Source organism: Cetorhinus maximus, chromosome 1 (genome assembly GCF_964194155.1).
Source record: "Cetorhinus maximus chromosome 1, sCetMax3.hap1.1, whole genome shotgun sequence".
Classification (NCBI taxonomy): Eukaryota; Metazoa; Chordata; class Chondrichthyes; order Lamniformes; family Cetorhinidae; genus Cetorhinus; species Cetorhinus maximus.
This window is the reverse complement of record NC_135879.1, coordinates 95,758,549-95,780,876: the sequence shown is the minus strand read 5'-3', so window position 1 is coordinate 95,780,876 and position 22,328 is coordinate 95,758,549. Positions and strand designations below refer to the sequence as shown.

Genomic DNA, 22,328 nt, shown 5'->3' with positions numbered 1-22,328 from the left:
TACACAGGATCCCAAAGCAATTATAGTTAAGTATTTAGGATAAGTATTCAGTGGTTAATGTTAAGTTAGGTTAAGTATTTTGTTTATTGGTTAGTACTTTTATTGGTTTATTTGTTTAGTGCTTAGGGTTTGTTTATAGTAGTTGGAGTTTGTGTTTTTGTGTTAGCTAAGCAGTTAAATATCCTTAAAGCCAAATAAACAATATGAAATCACTGTTAGCTAACATAACATGGCTTACATTTGTGTGTCCTGTGTCACGGACAGAAATGTATGTGCTCTCTTATTGTCCATAATCAGTATGTTTTGAATGGGAAGAGGTGTGTTCTTTCTAACCATTGGAGTATGTATTCCAATTAAATAATTAAGCAGCAAGCTTTCATAAGTTTAAAATAAAGAAAGTTATTTATTCTTACACACTTATCCTGAATTAACGCAACATCACACACACACACACACACACAGACATATAAAGATTGGATACAGATAAAGATAGTGCACTTTACTAGATTACAGCTAATTCAGTCTCTGATTTATGATTTCTGGTCTTCCACATGACAGGTCTGTGGTTTCTTGAATGGATTTAATGATTTAAAGTTGAAGTGAAGGTCTTGGAAAGAGAAGGGTTCACAGCGGGTTGTAAGGTTTCTTGTAGTCAAATATCTAGAAGGTTGATTCTTAGGTGAACTTTGAAACTGGAACAGGTTAAATACTTTGGCTGCTTGATGACTTTGCAGCTAGTTTCAGAGTCTGGTTCTCAGCCTGGCTGATGACTGATCATTCTGATGGATCTACTAGGTCCTGGGGTAATCAAGATACAGTCTCTGAAACCAGCTCCAATCACATAACCACTGGGTTGACACTTCTAAGGCCCAAACAATCTAGTTTGGATGGGGGAGGCCATCATGATACAATAGGAAGTTGATAGTGGACATTAAGTTTTGATCTTCCCTTTTGTCTAGTATAAAACATGGAGAGAGGCAGTCTGGAAACTCCATCGCCTTTAGCTGTTGGCCCATCCTTAAACAATGAGAAGTGTGACTTCCACAAATGGCTGTGAGGCACTCTCACCTATGTCCATATTTAATTAGGTATTCACCGGATACTTGATACTGTCTGTGGTCCAAATGCCAAAAGTCACATGATTTGTGGCAGCCATCTAACAGCTTGTTTGTGTTTAAAAGTATTGACTGTAAGTTCATAATATGACATGTCCGTACTGGGCATGATACCTGGAAAACCACATATGCAGGAGGTGCAGCTAACTGCTCAAGCTGGGAATCTCTGATCTTGATGAACAGTTGGCACAACTAAAGTGTAGACAGGAGTTTCCTGGATAACACGTTTCAGGAGGTGGTGGCTCTGCGCTGTCTGGAGTTTGGGAGACAGTGGGTGACCATGAGGGAGTCTAGGAGGGCTAGTCAGACAATGCAAGAACCCTTATGAGTATGGCACTCACAAATCAGTATTCAATGTTGAATACCAGTGAGGGCAATGACACCTCGCCTGGGTGGGGAAGGTACAGTCAGAAGCAACACTATAGCAGATGGGAAATTCAATTGTACAGGGTGGGTATAAGAAAGTAGCAGTGTGGTTGTTATAGGGGATTTGGTAGTTGGGGGGGATAGGCAGTTGCTTCTACAACAACAGGCATGAGCCCCAAAAGGTGTGTACCTCCTTAGTGCCTGAAAAAGCAAATCACTAATACAAAAACAAAATACAGTGGATGCTAGAAATCTGAAATAAAAATAGAAAATGTTGGAAAAGCCCAGCAGGTCTGGCAGTATAGGCAAAGAAAGAAAAATGAGTTAACATTTCAGGTCAATGATCTTTTGTCAGTTCCATCGGGTTGCACCTGAATGGATCACGGGACCAGTGAGGTTGGGCTTAAGTTAATTTGGCAGGGATTGGATAGCAGGACCTAGAAGTAAAGAGAGACAAACTGCTTAGAAAACTCGGAGGGACACAGCAACAGGACAGAGTAACTGTAGAAAGAACAGGAAGTGGATGAATGAAAGAAGCAAAGCCCACTAGCATGGTGTTGGAATGAGCATGTGTTCATGCGAGGCATGTTGAAAATAAGATTGACAATCTGCAGGTGCAAGTTGCCACACAGGATGATGAAATAATGTTTAATAGAGACCTGGCTTATATATGGGCAGGAATGGGAATTAAACATTCCTGACTGCAACATATCCAGAAGGGATTGAAGGGAGCTGACTAAGGGCAGATCCTCAGATCCTTTCTCCATGGCTCATGATTTTGCACTCTCCTCTTCAGTTGCTTGTCGGAGCCTCCCATTTTCAATTTCAATGAACAATATATTTAGGGAAAAGAATTATGTCACACACACTGTTTTATGATATGGAACACACTACTGTACCTGGAAGTGCATTGGAATTCGATTCCATCGGAACATTCAAAAGGCAATTGGACATGTATTTGAAGAGCACGCATTTGCAGGGTTATGGGATAAATTGAACTCTTTTAAAGGGCCAGTATAGGTATGGTGGTCTCCTCCCAAACTATAAGATTCTATAATTCTAACCATTCACGTGGGTAAGGGGATGGTTCTGTAAACCTCACAGCAATCTGACCATATCGGAAGCAATGAGAAGTAAACCCAGGTTTGTTCTCTGATCACAAGCATTCGCCTATCATCTACACACATTGACCTTGAATTGATCTTTTTATTTGACCCCAACCTAGGAAGACTCCTGAGAACTCGTTCTTGTAAGGCAGAGCCAGCTGGTTTTATAGATAGACCTACTGGTGAATCATGGAATGGGAATGCAGTTGGAAGGACATTCCACTCACTTCTTGTAGCCAAAAGTAAGAAGAAGTTGAATAGAAACTCTTGGTCCAGATCAGCCCCTTGTGATGATCTGCCAAAAAAACCTAAGCATTTACTGTAACATTAGTGCTAACCAAGCCAATATATTAATTGGCCTGTTTGAGTGTGAGCCTGATCAAAGCAATTATTTATCAGCGCTATAACCAAGAGCAAGCTAGTGTTGTTTATTATAGTTCTTATTCACAAGAAAAAGGTTAAAGTTAAATGAAGTAAGTTACTTACCTGACTCCCCAAAGCCTGTCCACCATCTACAAGACACAGGTCAGGAGTGTGATGGGATACTCTCCACTTGCCTGGATAAATGCACCTCCAAGAACACTCAAGAAACTGGACCCCAGCCAAGTCAAAGCAGCCCTCTTGATTGGCATCCCATCCACCACCTTAAACAATCACTCCCTCCACCACCGACGCACAATGGCAGTAATGTGTACCATTTACAAGATACACTGCAGCGATGATTTTCAGGGAGTTTTGGCTCCCTTTTGAAGAGGTTTGTTGGGGGGGCACTTGTGCTTTCTTTCTGTGGGGGGAGAGGGGAGATCTGGAGAGTGGGCTAGTATTCCTGGTTATGATTCCTGACAGGTCTCTCAACCATGACAAGCGTGCAAGATGCACCTATCATTATAATGGGATGAGCTTCCCTTTGCCGTGCAATCTTTGGTAGAGTTGGTGGCAAAGGTCACAAGGGTGCAGAACCAGCATTTACATTAGGATCAAAGGTATGAGCTCCTATCTGTTTGCAGCCAAACAATAAAGGAAAGGATAGCCACATATCTTATCATGAGAATAATGTTCCTTTAATAGATATTTGATTCTGCTTGGGAACATTGCCAAAAATGGAAACATTCCTAATAAGAAAAATATGCACTGGTCAGGTCTGAGCTATCAAATACCTGATGCCTTACACTCTGTTGGCATTAGCATCCTATTATTATTCATTTACGGGCCACAACTGTACAATGAATATAAAACTTAATATACAGAGGAAATTAATTTTCAGTGACCACTGACATAATTACCCAGAAGGTATTTGTTCAGCACAGATTCGAAGGTAATGAAGATTGTGGTAACCGGAAAGGGGCCAGTCTGCAAAGCTGGTGCCTAAAAGCCACAAGAAACAAATACTTTGAATTCTGCAGTCAATGCCACTCTGATATTGCAGCCTGTTACATTGCAATAACAGGAGTGTTGATGGAACAACTCAAAATATCACCCAAGATCTTCAGCAGGTCTTTGTTCACTGCTGAATGGCCCTCATACATTCTGCTCTGAATGCTTTTCAGTGAATAATGAAAAAATATATAGTACAACTTTCTTTTAAAGAGATTTTCTCTTCTGACTCAATTAAATTGAAAATCTACTTTATTTTTTTTAGCATTTGTGCTGTTTCTGCAGCCCATGGCTTACATTATGATAAAATCACTGCCAGCTATGTGTCAATTTGCATCTTTTGTTTGTTGGAGCAATGCTGTCACCTTTGTCCATGGATTCGCTATGGGCACTGTCTTATTTAAAATGCTTTTGTTCGTCTTTCAGTTTGAGAAAATTGTAGAATGAGAAGTCATCCAGTGTTTATATTGCAAGGACGTGGTGTATAAATAGAATGATGTTTTATGATGTAATTTACATCAGAAGAAATACAGCCATGAACCTTAAATTGAATCAATGGTTCTCGCCAATCTACCTGCCCCATTATATCTGTCCAGGACAATACTGGTAAGAGTGACCACCACACATTCCTTGTGGACACAAAGTCTCAGCTTCACACTGAGGACACCCTCCATTGTGTTGTGTGACACTACCACCATGCTAAATGGAAAAAACCTTACAGCTCAAAACTGGACATCTTGAGGTGCTGAGGGCCATCAGCAGCAGCAGAATTGTATACCACCACAATCTGTAACGTCACTGCCCGACACACTGCTCATTCTCACATCAAGTTACATACCGTCCTAACCTTGAAATATATCGCCATCACTTCATTGTCACCAAGTCAAAATCCTGGAACTTTTTACCTCATAGCACTGTGGGAGTACTTTCAGTACATGGACTGCAGTGGTTCAAGAAGGTAGTTCACCACCACCTTCTCAAGGGCAATTAGCAATGGGCATTAAATGCTGGCCTTGCCAGAGAAGTCCACATCACATAATTGAATAAAAAAAGAGTTAGGGAAGAGGTGATCTATGTTGTTTGTATGGGCTGTAGGCTGGATTCTATTACTGTCAGTAACCAGGGGTGTTATGTCAAACCGTACATTTCTGGGCTGCCTGCAGCAGGACAATATTGCAGGTTTCCAGTTTCTTTTCCCTCCGGCACATTGGTAAGAAGCTTGCTGCAAAGACTTGTTGAAATGGGTGAAGCAGTCTGAGGGGGTTAGGGGGTGAATAATATCAACTTGTGCACTACTAAAGGCTAGTCACTCTCTAGGTATTTTCTTCGTTTTCTCAGCTCTCAAGTTACTTTCCATTTATGAAACTCTACTTGCAGTGGGACAGAACTGCTCTAGAACATTCCAGTGTGAAAAAAACCTTAGACCTGAATTTCACACTTGGCATGCGTATGAAGTCGGCGGGCCCAGGAGTGGATGTAGAATCTGCTCCCAGGTGAGATCGCGTTCTCAGCGCTATTTCACATTGGTGGCCAATTCAGGCATGCCCAACATGAAACGTGTCTTTTGGTTGGCCTGACAGTGCGGGCGGGGGTGGGAACAAATCATGTGCGAGGTCCAATGGTATCCCCCAGGACTCTGGAAAAACAGATAGGTCCCACAACATAGAAACAAATTTGGTGTTAATACTGCGGCTTTTCGGCTATAAACTGATCCCGACTGAAACCTTCACTGACTCAATGTATTTGTGTGTAGTAGCTCTGAAATATGCCTTGAAAATCTACAGGTCATGCCCAGCATATGCCGCTGATACAATTAAACTTTGTGGCAGCTGTGAGGAAGCTGTGGGTGGAGGGAGTGGGGAAAGAACATAAGAACATAAGAACTAAGAGCAGGAGTAGGCAATTCAGCCCCTCGAGCCTGCCCCACCATTCATTATGATCATGGCTGATCTCATTTCGGCCTCAACTCCAATTTCCCGCCCTCTCCCCATAACCTTTCAACCCATTACTAATAAGAGCTGGGGAAGGGGTTCTCCTTATCTACTTACATCAGTGAAGAAAGAAAAAATAATGAATAAGCATTTCTCCAGCACCTTTCATGGCTTCGGGACGTCCCAGAGTGTGGTCACTGCTATAATGTGGAAAATGTGCCGGCCAGCCAGTTTGTGCATAGCAAGCTCTCATAGACAGCAATTTTGGATCTCTTGCATCCATCTGAGAGGGTAGATATGGTCTCAGATTAACATCTCATCTGAACACTGGCACCACAGACAAGTACAGCACTCTGTTAGGACTGTGCTGGGGCTGGAAGCCCATGTGTTCAACTCTCTGTAGTGGGGCTTGGACACATAATCTACTGAACTCCACAGAGCAGAATGTCCCAACGTGGTAGACGTTGGAAGGGTGCATCAAGAGTGCATCCCTTCTTCACTGATGTAAGATCTACCTGCTATTGCAGCAGCTCTGGACTGCCCGGCTGAGGTGACGCAGCTCGGGCTAATGGCCATGGTGGGGGACGAAGTGAGGGAAGGGGTGTTGAGTGCTGCAAACGAAGTGTGGTTGTTCCCTTTTGTAGCAGAATCCTTCTTAAAAAAAACTTTTTAATTATGCAGGGATCTGGTCATATTCCACATCCACTGCTGGCTCAGTTGGAACATCTCCAATGACAAACCTGCAGTATCTGTATGCTGGGTCATAATGAAGGCCTGGGTCATGGGGACCCTGATGTTCAGAGAGCCCCTACCTCAGCTCAACACCCTCCCACCCCCATATAATTACGGTGGCAATAGCCAAATGGCCATGGATTTTCAAGGCCAATATCTTTTGTCAATGTCAGTGTCCCCCATGGTTTGTACAGGCTGATCTACCTTGTTGGAACTTTGGCACAGATTTTTAGGTGAACCAGCTTAGAAAGCTTGCACAATCAAAAAAAAATCTGGTAAAACTCAGAAATATGACAGCAGCAAAATCAAATGAAATGAAAGTGCTTGTGCTCCAGGGGCCTTTTATCCTGCCCTTGGATGACAATTTAATTAAAAACGTGCTGCCCGCCTGCCCATTTTGACTGAGCAACAAGCACAAAAATCACACAGGCATCATAAATTCCCGGTCAATAGGCTTTTTAATGGCCTTAATTGGCCCCTTAACTGTCAGCGGGTGAGTGTGGGAGTTGGAGCCGTTCCCGCCGACCTCAATATTACATGTGTGTGAAATGACCTCAGCACACGTGCCCAACATCATATGCACAATTTTATGTGCATTTGGGTCGGGCATGTGCCCGACCTCGGAACATAAAATTCAGGCCTTAGAATTAAAAGCACAGATGCTGCAGTTGGACACTATGGTCTCTGCAAAATTAAAACTAGTGAATGCTGCAATGTGTGGGCACTCGTATACTTAAATTTGGTGGGTGAAGCTGCGGGAAATGAGAAAAACACTGGAAATTCCCACCCAAAGTCTAGACCTTTGGCTGGTCTATCAAATTTTCTGACCCACCCGCGACGATTCCCGCCACAGGCAGGACCGGAAAATCCCGGCCGCAGATTTTCCACCTGGATGGCAGAGAAGAAACCTGTTACTCCTGATCATTATAGGAACAGGAGTAGGCCATTTAGCAGTGGGATCATAGCTGATCTACAATCTAAACTCCATATACCTGTCCTTGCCCCATATTCCTTAATACCTTTGTTTACGAAAAATCTCTCAATCTCTGATTTAAAATTTACAATTTATCTGGCAGCAATTTGTTTGTGGAAGAGAAGTGAAAATTTAACCCATCTAGTGTGGGGAAGAATACATGATATTGTAGATTGTTGTATATAAGTCAACCCGCGTATAAGATGACCAAAGCTTTTTGCTGTCAAAATGCGTGTTTAGGCCTAGGCGTATAAGTCAATCCCCCATCTTTCAGGTAATAAATGCATGTTTAGGGCTATACTTACATTAGGAGCTGGCCTCAATTTCTCAGCTCAGACATACATGTTTAGGGTCATACTCGCCTTATAAGTTGGCACGTGGGATCAAGCGGGCAATACAGGCCATGTTGCCAAGATGTGTGGGTGTTTGAGACACACCCACACAGAGCAGACCATGCATGCCGACTGATGAACAGAAATGGGTCCTACTGCATCAACTCCGGTGGTTCACATTTTATGCTCGGCGTATAAGTTGACCTGCCGTTGGGAAGGACTTTCTGAAGCTTCAAAGGTTGACATATATGCCACGTTCTACAGTGTTTTTCGGTTGTAAATATGCCCCAGTCTACCCATGATCTTAAATACAATCTACACTCTATGCTCATATTTTTGTTTTGACTGCATTTCAATTGGCTTGTGGTGGTGGTAATAGGAGCAGTATTCATGCGACCGAGGATTGTCAGGAGTGTCTGGTTATGAGTTACAAGACCCTAAAGTGAGTTACATAATCTCGTAAACCATAAAACAGAAGCTCAGTGGAATGGTTTATAAAAACAGCCTGAACTCCTGGTTTCACGCATGGCTGTTTTTCTAATATTAAACACTGAAGCCTCACAGCAACATACCCCCTCGGAGCACAGTGTTTGTTTTCTCAGTACATTGTGCAGTCTTACTTGGAGCTGGTCTACTTGGGTCACTTCTTGTGTCTCTTCCAGCAGGGTTGGCTTGGCCAGCTCCCTAGATAGGTAGAGGAGCATGCTGGGATCTCCTAGGGCCTGGTGGTGTGGCACTTGCTGTAATGGGCAGGTGGGCAGCCCGTTCATTCTTTGATTCTAGGCTATATTTTTTAGTCGTCGCTCAGATCCTGTTCAGATTGGAATTTGGAAGTTTAAAATGGCTATATGTGTGCTGTTGCTTATTGATGAATAACTCCTAAATCAAAAGGACAAGGTTTGTTGCAGTTCACAACTTGAGATAAATGGAAATCAATGGGAATGGGAATTTAGACCTTACACATGGTCCCCAAGGCTCCAAGGTACATTATCCTTGAAGACAAAAGACTGGGCACCCCTTCTTTCGAGCATATAATGAGGTACCAGGAAATGGCAGAGGAGTTGAATAAATACTTTGCTTCAGTCTTCATGGTAGAAGACACTAATAGCATTCCAATACTAAATAATCAAGGGGAAAAAGAGGGGGAGGAAATAAATATAATAACTATCACTAGAGAAAAAGTACTAGGGAAACTAACAGGGCTAAAGGTCGATAAGTTCCCTGGTTGCATTCTAAGATATTAAAGGAAGTAGCTACAGTGATAGTGGATACACTGGTAGTAATCTTCCAAGAATCCTTAGATTCTGGAAAAGTCCCAGAGGATTGGAAAACTGCCAAAGTGACACCCTTATTTAAAAAGGGAGGGAGACAAAAAAAACAGGTAACTATAGGCCAGTTAGCTTAACATCTGTCATTGGGATAATGGTTAGACTCTATTCTAAAGGATGTAATAGCAGAGCATTTAGAATTACATAATCTAATCAATCAGAGTCAGCATGGCTTCATGAAGGGGAAATCATGCCTGACAAGTTTATTAGAATTCTTTGAGGAGGTAACCAGCAGGATAGATATAGGGGAACCAGCAGATATAATATATTTGGATTTCCAAAAGGCATTCGATAAGGTACCACATGTAAGGCTACTTAATAAGATAAGAGCCCATGGTGTTGGGGGCAGTATATTAGTATGGATAGAGGATTGGCTAACTAACAGAAGACAGAGAGTTGGGGTAAAGGGGGCATTTTCAGGATGGCAACCTATAACTAGTGGAGTGACACAGGGATCAGAGCTGGGGCTTCAATTATTTACAATATACATTAATGACTTAGGTGAGGGAAGTGAATGTACTATCGCCAAATTTGCAGGTGATACAAAATAGGTGGGAAGGCAAGTGGTGAGGATGACACAACGTGTCTACAGAGGGATATAAACAGGTTAAGTGAATGGGCAAAAACGAGGCAGATGGAATATAATGTGGGAAAATGTAAGGTTATGCACTTTGGCAGGAAGAATAGAGGAGCTGAATATTATTTAAATGGAGAAAGACTGCAGAAGGCTGCAGCACAGAGGGATTTGGAAGTCTTTGTGCATGAATCCCAAAAAGCTAACATACAAGTTCAACAGGTAATAGGAAAGGCAAATAGAATGTTGGCCTTTATTTGAAAGGGAATGGAGTAAAAAAATAGGGAAGTCTTGCTAAAACTACACAAGGCACTAGTTACACTACACCTAGGATACTGTGAACAGTTTTGGTCCCCTTATCTAAGGAAAGATATACCGGCATTGGAGGCAGTCCAGAGAAGGTTCACTAGGTTGATTCCGGGTATGGAGGGATTTTCTTATGAGGAGAGGTTGAGTAGGTTGTGCCTGTACTCATTGGAGTTTAGGAGAATGAGAGGCGACCTCATTGAAACATATGAGATTCTTAGGGGGCTTGACAGAGTAGATGCTGAGAGGTTGTTTCCCCTTGTGGAAGAGTCTAGGACCAGATGGCCTAATCTCAGTGTAAGGGGTCGCCCATTTAAGACAGAGATGAGTAGGAATTTCTGCTCTCAGAGGGTAGTTAATCTGTGGAATTCTTTACCGCAGAGGGCTGTAGAAACTGGGTCATTAAGCATATTCAAGGCTGAGATGGACAGATTTTTAATCAGTAAGGGAATCAAGGGTTATGGGGAAAAGGCAGGAAAATGGAGTTGAGGATCATCAGATCAGCCAGAATGGCAGAGCAGACTCGATGGGCCGAATGGCCTACTCCTGCTACTATGTCTTATGGTCTTATTATGGAATCAAAATGCACAGCTTCTCCCCCGAAGTTTTCTTGTAATCACTGTACTAAATACTTATATTCATTATACAGTAAAATTACCGCTGGTCCGTAACATTCTGAGGCCATTGTACCAATAGGTGTTGTTGTCAGCATAACATTGCATGACTTAGCATTACATGACAGGCCCGATCCTGAAGACTCGCAATTTAACATTCCATGGATTGCATCACTTAAAAAAAAAATTCAAAGGATAAAAGGCACTAAATTGGGGCCAACAAATTCAGAAACTTTGGATTTGAAAACCAGAGCAGTGAAAATCCAAATATCTGTCAGCAACACTGGTAGCAAAGTAAATGGAGGCCCACAAGGAAGAGTGTCTAAGTCACAGGTAGCTAATAAAGCAAAAAAATCAGAAGCAGCTGAGGAGAAAATATAATGTGGGAAGTCGCCTGCTCTGAGGGGAAAAAAATCACTCTTTCCCAGAACCTACTACCATACTGACTACCATATAGTTTATTGTGTGTGCCATCTTACCCATCTCTCCCTCACCTTCTTTCTCCCTGCCCTATCTTCACCTGTTCAACGCTCCACTTCTATGCTCATCTGCTCTTCCCTTTTCTCTCTCCCTCTCTTCTTTCCCTCCTTTCCCCACCTTTCTCCATCCCCTCCTTTTTCTATTCCCTTTACTCTCATCTCTGCTCTGCTCTCACTCTCTCCACATTTCGATCTCTCTCCCTTGTCCTCACCTATCTCCCTTACCCCCACCCACCCCCCCATTTTCCTCCTTTCATCCTTTTGACTTGGGTTCAATTATTCCCCATCTCTCCAGCTTGTTTGACCTGAAAAACGCTCTTGGCTCATTGGGAGTGATTTTAACTTTGAAATAGTATGAAACTGAAAAGTGGGTCACTTTTACACTTCTCTCCATTTTAGTTTCAATTGCAGGAGAACTTGGTAGACAATTTCTGTACAACGACATCTCACTAACAGCATTTGAGATGAGTGAACAGTTAAACTGTTTCTGCTTACAAATTGATTAGTGTTAACACTTAAAACCTGAATGGGATTTTATGGGCCAGCCAGGGTCAGGAAAACAGGCAGGTGGACCCTTAAAATAGGATGTTTGCCACTGGCCTGCCACTGCCCCCAACGCAATTTTATGGGCAGCTGGGGAGGTACCAGGTGGACCATGGCCCAATGGAGGCCCTTAAATGGGCAATTAATGCCACTTAAGGTTCCCCTCCCACTGGCATTCAGATTTAACTGGGTGTGGGGGAGGAAGGGGGAAAGGCCTGTGCCCAACATGCAGCCTGGCAGGTTTGTCCCTGTGGGTTGCTGGCCAGTGAAAATGGCAGGGGGAGGGAGGTGCCTCCTTTCTGGGTCTCCTGTGTCAATTGGAGGATCCCGCCCACAATTTTCCCTTCCTGCATTCCTACCCCCACCCTACCCTACCGCCCTGTACATGTTGTCCCTCCATCCCCCTCATTCCTCTCTTTGGGTCCTGCCAGCCCGAGTGTTGTAATTTGTTGTAGGGTAGCTGAGCTGTACTATTAATGATACAGTTGATCTGCAGACACTTCTTGGGTGGAAAGTTTAAATTTATTTACAATATACTCAGCAGCAACTACACGTGTGCTTTCAACTCCAACTCCATCTCTGCACTGCCGGCTGAGGTAGCCCGTGCTGCTCTCCTATTGGTTACTACAGATCATGTGATCTTGCCTAACAAGTGTTATTCTTAAAGGTACATTACACACTAAATAAAACCATAGTTACTACACCGAGATTCTGGACTTTGCTGAAAGTCCAGATCCACCGCTCAATGCCTCCTCCTTGGCCTAGCTGCAATACTGACAGTGGCCACTGCTCCTGGTGGAGCTGTTAGTGCTGCAGAGCTGCCGACCTCCGATTGACCGGCAGCTCTACAAGGCTGGACTCTTTCCTGAAGAGGGACGGATGTCTCACCTCAAAATAATGAAAGGCCCGCCATCCAAAAAATTAAAATAGGGTGAGCCGGCCAACCAGAGGTGGGTTTGTCCCTGATAATTATGCTGGGGTACAGGGAGCCCGCCTTTAATGTATAATCCAGCCCCCTGAGTCAGAGGGTGCTAGGTTCAAGGCCCACTCCAGAGTTGAGCATAAAGCAATTGATCCAAAAGACCATTTTCTGTGCAGTAAGTTCTATGTAATTTATTTACTAACCCAGGCTGACATTTCAGCACAGTGCTGTAGGAAGAGTTGTATTGTCGATGGATGAAACGTTAAACTGAAGACCCACATTTCTTGTTAGACATAAAAGTTCTCACAACACTACTCAAAGAGGAGAAGGGAATTCTCCCCTGTGTCCTGGCCAATACTTATCCCCCAATCAATATCACTAAAAAGTGATTATTGATCATTGTATACTTTCTGTTTGTAGGACCTGGATGCAAATAGCCTGCTGTATTCCCTAAAGTATCTCAGTAACTACATTTCAAAAGTATTTCGTTAGCTGCAAAGTGTTGAGGCTGCAAGTCTTTCTTCTCTTTGCTGGTCTTGGCTGAAGGCAGAATATTGGCTGCAACTCTCTGCCTTTTTTCAATTAAGACCTTGATAACTTTAATGGCCACTTGAACAGGCAGACAAGGCTTCAATTTAATTCCCCGTCCCAAAGACCTCTTCACCGCCAATGCTGCATTGGAGTGTCGGCTTTGATTCCTTAAGTTGTAAAATCCCACTCAACCTCACTGACTGCTCGAGGAACAAAGCAAGCCATTGGTCGAATAGCCCTCAATTGGAAAGCATTTACTTTTTGGTTTTGCAAACGAGGAGCTTGAAGAAACCTGCTCTGTTGCCGTAACAATAGTGTTTGGAGGTGGGGGTGAGGGGACGGTGGGAGGGCATCTGGTGCTATGGAAACATGCATGCCTGAACATGTAAGGATTGTCGGAGCCAGGCAATTAGTGTACTTTTGTTTGGAACCCATTTGTATGAGGACTGGAGAGCAAGAATATACGGTGGTTTATAACAACTTGGATTCAAGGGGCCGGCAGAAGACTACGCGCACAAACTGAAAATATTGGAACCCTGCTCACAAATGCCACTATAATTACTGATGTAAAAAACAACTTTAAACCTGTGGCCCTTACACATCCCTCCCCTGTCCACGGCAGGATTAGTGGGATATCTGATGATTGACGTTATTGGTCTATCAGTTGCCTCCATTTCTGACATCACCATTCAAAGTGGTGGATCCAGTAACTTCAATGGAAACGAAAAACTATCATCCATTGTGTGTTTCCACTGAAGTTGAACTTCACACCCTGCGCCTCTTCAACTGTAAGCCATCTTATATCACAACAACTTACACATAAATGGCACCTTTAATAGAATGAAAAATATTCAAAGATGCTTTCAAGAGCGTTTTGGGACAACTTTTAATACTGAGCCACATTTAGTGAAATTAAGACAGATGATCAAAAACTTGGTCAAAGTGGTTGTTTTTAAAGAGCCACTGAAGGAGGAGAGGTAAAATGAGGTGGAGAGGTTTATGGAGGGTATTCCAGAACTTAGGGCCCCAGTGGCTGAAGGCTCAACTGGAAACAATGGAGCAATTAACATAGGAGATGTGCAAGAGTCCTGACTTGGAGGACCACAGATATCCCAGAGGATTGTAGGGATGGAGGAGGTTACAGAAATAGGGAGGGGCAAAGTCATGCAGTGATTTCAACACAAGGATGAGAATGTTAAGTCCCAGGCTGGGCGCCACTGTAGGTCAGCATGCATGGGTTGATGGGTGAATGAAACTAGGTTTGTGTTAGGACATGGCGGCAGGGTTTTGGAGGAGCTCAAGTGTCACTTACAACTGCACTTTCAAATCCTCAATTATCCAGTCTTTGGCCCTGCATCTGCCATACATGTTGGCAGTTACTGATCTGCTCAACCACACCAACCTCTCTGCCTTTGATGCCCTAGTCTTCAGTAAAAACATTGCTCATTTTCACCCTGACCCCAGTATAGCCTTCATCTCCACTCCCTTTAGTCCAAGAGGAGCAAACTTGAAAGGCCAACTGGTTTGACCATTCACCACCAGATCTGGTTGGACCACATAAAGCATTATCAGGTTCTTTTCTCCTGTGTTAAAACTGCTCACTATTCCAGGATCAGAATAACTCCCAGCTTCTTTCCTTGACTGAAAACTGTCTTGATAAATAACTTTTCCCTGTCTCTTCCATCTTCACCTTCAACAGTAAGTGCGAGTAGCTGTCACTGAGAGCAAGATCATCTTATCAGTTACCTCTGCCACATCCTTCCCTTCTTCTAGCCCAATGGGGCAAACTTCCTCTGAGGCTGCCCCCTGCCCTAGCCCTGAACTTGCATTTTTCTCTCATTTCATCCCCTCTCTGATCCCATCTTGTCCTGATTCCTTGACCCTATTCCCACCATATTGCTGATCACCCAACTTCTCCTCTAGGCTCCATATTAGCTGATGTTGTTAACTATTCTCTCTCTTCAGCTACAGTCGCTCGCTCCTTTAAATCTACTGTCATCACGCTTCTTCTCAAAAAAACCCTTGACCCCACCTATGTGACAGTGGCAAAGGTAAACAAACTATTCCTCCTCATCGTTCTTGACCTGTCTCTAGCCTTTTACATGGTTGACCACACCATCCTCCTCCACCGCTTCTCCACTTTCACCCAGCTGAGTGGTACTGCTCTCGCCTGGTTCCATTCTTGCCTATCTAATTATAGACAGAATATCACCTAGCAATAGCTTCTCTTCCTGCTCCTGCACCATTAGCTCTGGTATCTCTCAAGGATCAATCCTTGGCTCCCTCCTATTTCTCATTTACATGCTGCCCCCCAGCAACATCATCTGAAGGCAAAGCATTAGTTTTCACATGTCGCTGATGGCACTCAGCTCTACCTTGCCAGCACCTCTCTTGACTTCTCCACTGCTATTCAATTATCAGACTGCTCATCTGGCATCCAGCACTGGATGAGCAGAAGTTTTCTCCAATTAAATGTTGGAAGACCAAACCCATTGTTTTAGGTCCCCACTCCAAAATCCACTCCTTAGTAACCGACTCTATGCCCCTCCCTGGCGACAGTCTGAGATTGAACCAGATATTTCTCCACTTTGGTGTCATGTTTCACCCTGAGATGTGCTCCCAAGCACATTTTCATGCTATCAGTAAGATTGCCTATTTCCACCACCATAATGTTGCCCAAATTCACATCTGTCTCATCTCATTGCTGCTGAAACCATCATTAATGCCTTTGTTAGTTCTAGATTTTCCTGTTCTAATACACTTATGGCTGGTCTCCTACATCCTACCCCACATAACTCAAGGTTATCCAGATCTCTGGTGCCCCATGCCTTAACTTGCAGCAAGTCTGGTTCCCCTATCACCCCCGTGTTCGCTGACCTACACAAGCTCCCAGTTAAGCCACATCTTGTTTTAAAATTTTCATCTCGGTTTTCAAATACCTCCATGGCCTCATCCCTCACTATCTCTGTAATCTCCTCCAGCATTAACTTCTTTAATTCTGGCCTCTTGAGAATCCCTGATTTTAATCACTCCACCATTGATTGCTGTGCCTTCAGTTGCCTGAGCACTCAGCTCTGACATACCTTCGCTACATCTCTCTGCTTCACTTTCCTCCTTTAAGACACTCCTTAAATTCTACCCCTTTGACCAAGCTCCATTCCCCATTGAGGCATTTTTTAAATTCATTCATGGGATGTGGGTTTCACTGGCTGGGCCACCATTTATTGCCCATCCCTAATTGCCCTTGAGAAGGTGGTGGTGAGCTGTCTAACTGAATGGCTTGGTAGGCCACTTCAGAGAGCATTTAAGAGTCAACACATTGCTGTGGGTCTGGAGTCACATGTAGCCCAGACCAGATAAGGACGGCAAATCTCCTTCCTTAAAGGACATTAATGAACCAAATGGGTTTTTACGACAATCAACAATGGTTTCATTGACATTTATTGAATTCAAATTCCACCATCTGCTGTGGTAGGATTTGAAGCCCAGCTCCCAGAGCATTACCCTGGGTATCTGGATTACTAGTCCAGTGACAGTATCACTACACCACCGCCTCCCCCTTACATGTACATAATACCACCCAATGTTTTGGAGGAAGCCCGGTGTAAGTACTCAGCCCATATTTGCCATACATACTTATTCCTAACTATTGGCACATCAACTGCAGAACAAAGTAGGAATGCTGTACTATAGCACTAATATATATCATCATGCCAGTATGACTTAGAACAACACAGCTCCAGTGATGAACTACTCCATTTCATGGGGCTCAGTGGAGTTTAAATAAATGGAGACCCTCTGGATCCGGTGGCTCAGAATAGAATTTTCACCTCCCACTTAACATGCTGCACTAATAAAACTGGTAATATGAGGTTACAAGGCTTTGCCCTAAAATAATTACAGCCAAACAGTGGACAACCCCAAGCTTACCTCCACCAAAAGGAGCCCATATCACTCTGCGAATAGTCTTCACCCAATCTTCCATATCATTCTGTGCACTGGCCATGAGGAGATATGTTTCATGGTTGGCGGTCATCCGATCGCGATCTCCACCTAGAAGGCACAATACAGTGGTGATATTCCACAGAAAACCATCTGAATGACTTATCTGGATAATTCTTGACCCTAGTTTTGCTTTCTTATTTCTTTAGGTTTCTCTCTCACATATGTCAGTGCCTGACTGGCAAGGTGAGCAAATCTTTTACCAGAAACCTGTCACTGCTTTTGGTAAACAGCCTGTTAATCAGTTCACAAGAGAAACTGGGGCTGCGATTGCAGCTAAGATCCAAAATACATTGAGAACAGCTGGTAGAAGCACTTCTGCCACCGGCTGCTCCCTGACTAACATGCTGTATCACCAAGGACATCCTGTCAGCAGTGGTGAACCACGTCAGTATGTCCATATCTGAGTTAAAAGTTAGGAGTGCACACTTTGACCACAATTTCCTTTCCTCCTCTCTTCAAAGCACTGTTGCTTGCTAGGGTATGGCATCCAAAGCCCTCCAGCACTTTAACTAAGTGGCTATTCTTCCATTGTGAGCCAGTTGGTGAACTATTTGACATGGTGACACAGCATGTTGGCCAGGGAGTAGACAGCGACGCCCACATCCCATGAGTGAATTTTTAAAAAGCTGTTCTCAACGTATTTTTGATTTGGGCTGCAATTGGAGGCCGGATTTTTCTTATTAATTAATTAACTGTTTGACTGTGAGGGGCAGCACAGAGTTCAATGTAATCCTCTTCTCATCCAATGTTCACACATTTGCCCATTTCAGCAGGGCTCACTAGACAGCAACCCGAAACAGCTGGCTGATTCTTTCCTCTCCCTAATAATGGAGCATTGACATCATCTGTATCTCTCCCAATTATAGATCCAGCTGAGGAAGATGCAAGATGTGGAGCCTGTGCTTAGGTTAACTGTTTGCATGTTTGACAGAAAACTTCTGGACACTTGATATCTCCACCCCTATCTTTCTGCCTTCACAGCTTCAATCCACCATAAATTGCAGACCAGGCAGCTGCAGCCAAACATTCTCATCCAGCCCACATCCCACACCTCTCCCCACACCCCCCACTCCCCGCCACATCTTTCCTTCCCAAGTTCCATTATCCCCCTGCTCTGCTCCCTGAAATGTGCCCAAATAGTTGGTGACAGTGAGCATCCACCAGTGGCCTGAGACTTGTCCAAAATTTGGTGCAAGATATACTTCAGGTGCTGCTTGGGCATGGCACATAATACTGCTAAATTGCTCATGCTGAAATGAACAAAATGGGGTCCAATATCTCTACCATTGGGGCAGATCTTGATTTTATAAGATAATGTAAATTGGACAATAGCAAATGGAAAACTTGTTTTAGAGCTCTCTAGACTTTTATTTCAATTGAAATCAATCTTTGATCAGTCAAGGCCAATTCTGACCTTTCTTCTTATAAGAATCTCCCTCTTCTGCTGAGTTCCTGGAAACAGTTTATTTACAGTCAGTTTTCTTTTAATGTTGAAAACAATGATTGGGCTTCTTCTTTAATAGAAGCCTTTCCCCACCGTCTGATCCAGAAAAAGGACAATGCATCCAAAATAAACTCAAGAATGATATTGAGAAAAATGTATCTGACATAATCTACCATAATTTAGCCTTGACTAAATGACCCATGCAACTTGCTTTTATTCTGAGCAATACTTTCACTTAAACATCAGCGGATTGAATAAGTCTACTAAAGCCCGATATAAACCTGCAATACCCATGACAGCTAAGTTCCTATTAAGACTGAGCAGAAATCAAAAGGCAGGAACATAACCCCACTGGAATATATCAACAAGGGATTTCCCAGCAGCAGCTTGACAGGAGCAAACAACAGCCAATTTCCTGGTCCTCAAATGTTGCCTTCAGGACCAAGTGAAAAATTCACCTTGGTATAGTTGAGCTAACTTCTACGCTCAAATAGCACTATTGTAAAGCATTAGACAAATTGTATGCATGTGTTTTCAGTTACAAGGGACGGATTTTACATTCGGGATTTTACTGGCGGGATTTTACATTCCTGCCGAAGTCAATGGACCTCTGAATGGCTTGCCACTTTTTACAACCTCACCCCCGCCACAACGAGGGCTGTGAAATTCCGCCCAAGGTGGATGTCCAACATAGCAACTTGCACCAAACACAGCACTGTTGTTATATGTGGCAAATGCAGCAGATGGCCAAATGTCACCTTTTATTTCTTATTCTCTTACTCTAGTACATTTTCACTCATCTCTCTTCAAAGCTTACCTGGGATTTATGAGTGCTATAAAGGCACGCTATCCCAGCATTCTTGTGGCAGTGAAAGTAGTATCATATTTCAGTGATGACAGCCAACTATCAATATTAAAATGATGTCTGTGTGTGTGTGTGTGTGAGAGAGAGAGAGAGAGAGAGAGAGAGATGTGGGGTACATGCGTGAGGTTGTGTGTGTGTGCGCGCGCGCACAGCAGGTATGTATCTGTGTATAGTTGTGTGTTATAGAAATGTGATAATTTTATCAGGAAGCATTTTACAATAACAACACAAGTCTAGACATTGTTGTGAAAGCAGAAAAAAGTAGCAAACACTCAGGCTTGTTCAGATTGACGATAAGGTTATCTGATCAAAACAATACTTTTAAATTTCTCAAGCAAGAAAGATTTCTTAATGCAGTTAAATAAAATGGTTGCTATCCTTGCTGTTTGACTTTAATGTGGGTCCTTTTCTGCATTGAGCCAAAACAGCTTCACTAACAGGAGATAGGATTTCACTGGTGGCCTAACCAAACCTGCAGACAGTAAACTCAGATCACTAGCTCAGGTAATTACAAAAAATGGCTAAAATGAAACAAATGGCTGCCAGTTTCTGGGTCTGATGTGGATTCTCTGACTTGTGTTTTATGACATGCTTTTCACTCAGGATCTGAAACCTTGAACAGCGCAGTACTGATCACATTTGAGTTTTCAATTAGTAGATTAAGGAAACCTAGCCATAAGTTTGCAAGGATGGAAATGTTAACTCCAGTGCTCTAGACTCTTGGGGCCAGAATTTGCCCCTGGAGGCAAAAATTGGGAGTCGGGACCAATCCTGCATCACATTCCCGCTTCCATCACCAGCCTGCCGTGAAGCACAGTTTGGCGATACCTGGGGCCTTAATTGTCCCGGAGACAGATCTGCTGTCCACTTTGACAGACCTGACCTGGAAATGGAGATGGGCCGATTCCAGAGGGGACCAATGAAAGGCCCACCTCGCCTGCTATCTTATCGAAAATCACAAAGTCAGTTGCAAATGCTGGCGGATGATATTGAGGTTACTGAAAAGTCTAGTTTGCAGCTTGGAGTGTGAGCCCTGGCCTTCATACTTTCTCCTTGCTGTCTGATATGTGAATGCCCCAATGAAAGATGGTCCAGCATCATGGAACCTTTCTGAAATAATCAAAGCATTGCAGACTCCTTGGAGCCTTTCCTCTGCTTCCTCAGCACCTCCTCACAAGTATAGTGGTGGCCTAAACTGTCCCTGCTCCCCCCTGCAAGTGTCTGCACTCTGTCATGTGCAGCTGTAGCGGGTCCCAGCATGGTGCTGGAATTGAGCACAGGAGCCCACTTCAGGAGCTGCTCTCCGCAGACACTCCTGAAGTGAAGTGCTTCTCTGAAGTACCTCATCTGATCACCCTTCAGATAAGAAGACACTGAAGATGCAATGCCCTGCACACTCCTAACTTCACAGCATCCCACTGGAAGTGAACATGCCTCAAGGAGATTCGTTTCCCAAGAACCCTGTTGTACAGTAAAAATCAATTACTTGATGGCCTGCACACATGATCAGTGAAGCAACCAAGCCATCACACGAGCCCACCCATCACACAGCTCACTAGCCCCGTGCATTTATATACTCTTGCCTAGCTGATGCTGTACTTGCCATGAAGCAAACACACATACTGTACTTCTGTACTTCCTGCACTTTCATGCCAGAATGTCACAGACAGGCAGCAGCCAGGCAAGCCGGGGCACACCAACCCCAAGATTCACAGGTGCAGAATTCCAGGCTCTTGTAGATGAGGCCAGGCCCAGGAGGCGTCATCATTCACCCAGAGGGCTGAAAATTGTCACTGCCAATGATGAAGAGGGCGTGCACTGACATTGCTGTGACTCTCAGTGCCACAGGGGAGGAGCACTGCACTTGGCTCCAGTGCTGCAAACTGTTCAATGACCTTTCGCAGTGTGGAAAGGTGATTCTACCCTCCAAGTAGCCTAAGCCGTTGGCCACTCAGGCTTCCATATGCCCAGCAGCTGAAGGAACACAGGATTCATGCTCCTCCACAACTTTGGAGCAGTGTTAACAAGGACACTCACTCAGCCTTCGGTGTTTATGGGATCAGGTGACGATGCCCACACACTGCCTTGATCCATCTGAAGAAGCTCCATGCAGGACTGCAGTGCTTTTTCTCCCTCTCCATGTCCTTACCGGATAATTGGGCACATAAAGCCGGGAAATTATCCTAGGTGCACACAGCGGCTGAAGAAGCCCACGCTTGCATGATGCAGTGATAGGGGGCAGGGTGGTGCCACCACATGACGCCTTGTCTGAAAGCATGCCGTGCACTGGATGGTCTAGAAGGCCTCAGCACTTCAGAGCCATCAGGATCTCCAAGGCTAACTCTCATCAATTTCTCAAGTGGCCCAGCGGTCTTAGGCCAATCTATCCCTTTGAGGAATCCCTCGGACAGCAGTAGGAGGACGAGTTGTCCGAGGATGCACCATCACATCTGACTAGCGCACCATCCACAGCTGTCCACATGCAAGTTTAGAAATGGCGGCACTGGGTGCAGAGCACAGCACTCATGTGCAGTAAGAGCTTTCTGAGGCAGAAGTGTCTGTGGACAGTTCCTCTCAGAGGGGGGAGGACAGTCAGTAGTGCTCCGCTGGGCAGTGTGGAAAGGCCTCAGGAATCACAGTTTGGGGTTCAGTATTTGGAAAAGCAGGAGCAGATGTGTGCCTATCTGTCGGAGTTCCCTGGGTCTGTGTAGGCTCATGGACTGTGCTCAGAGTTGTCCGTGGAACAGATGAGTTTGGCTATGTCTTGGGGCTTCGAGCGTATGAGCTC

At 44.0% G+C, this 22,328-nt stretch overlaps 1 protein-coding gene across 3 annotated transcripts in view; it reads right to left on the bottom strand.

The window, feature by feature from the left end:
* The window catches only part of arhgap24 (Rho GTPase activating protein 24), a 566,765-nt gene that overhangs the window by 94,515 nt on the left and 449,922 nt on the right, over positions 1–22,328 (bottom strand). For all 3 annotated transcript variants that reach the window (XM_078543927.1, XM_078543937.1, XM_078543945.1), the window contains one exon: positions 17,157–17,279. In XM_078543927.1, coding sequence (XP_078400053.1) covers positions 17,157–17,279 — 123 coding nt within the window. The remainder of the gene's footprint in view (positions 1–17,156; positions 17,280–22,328) is intronic.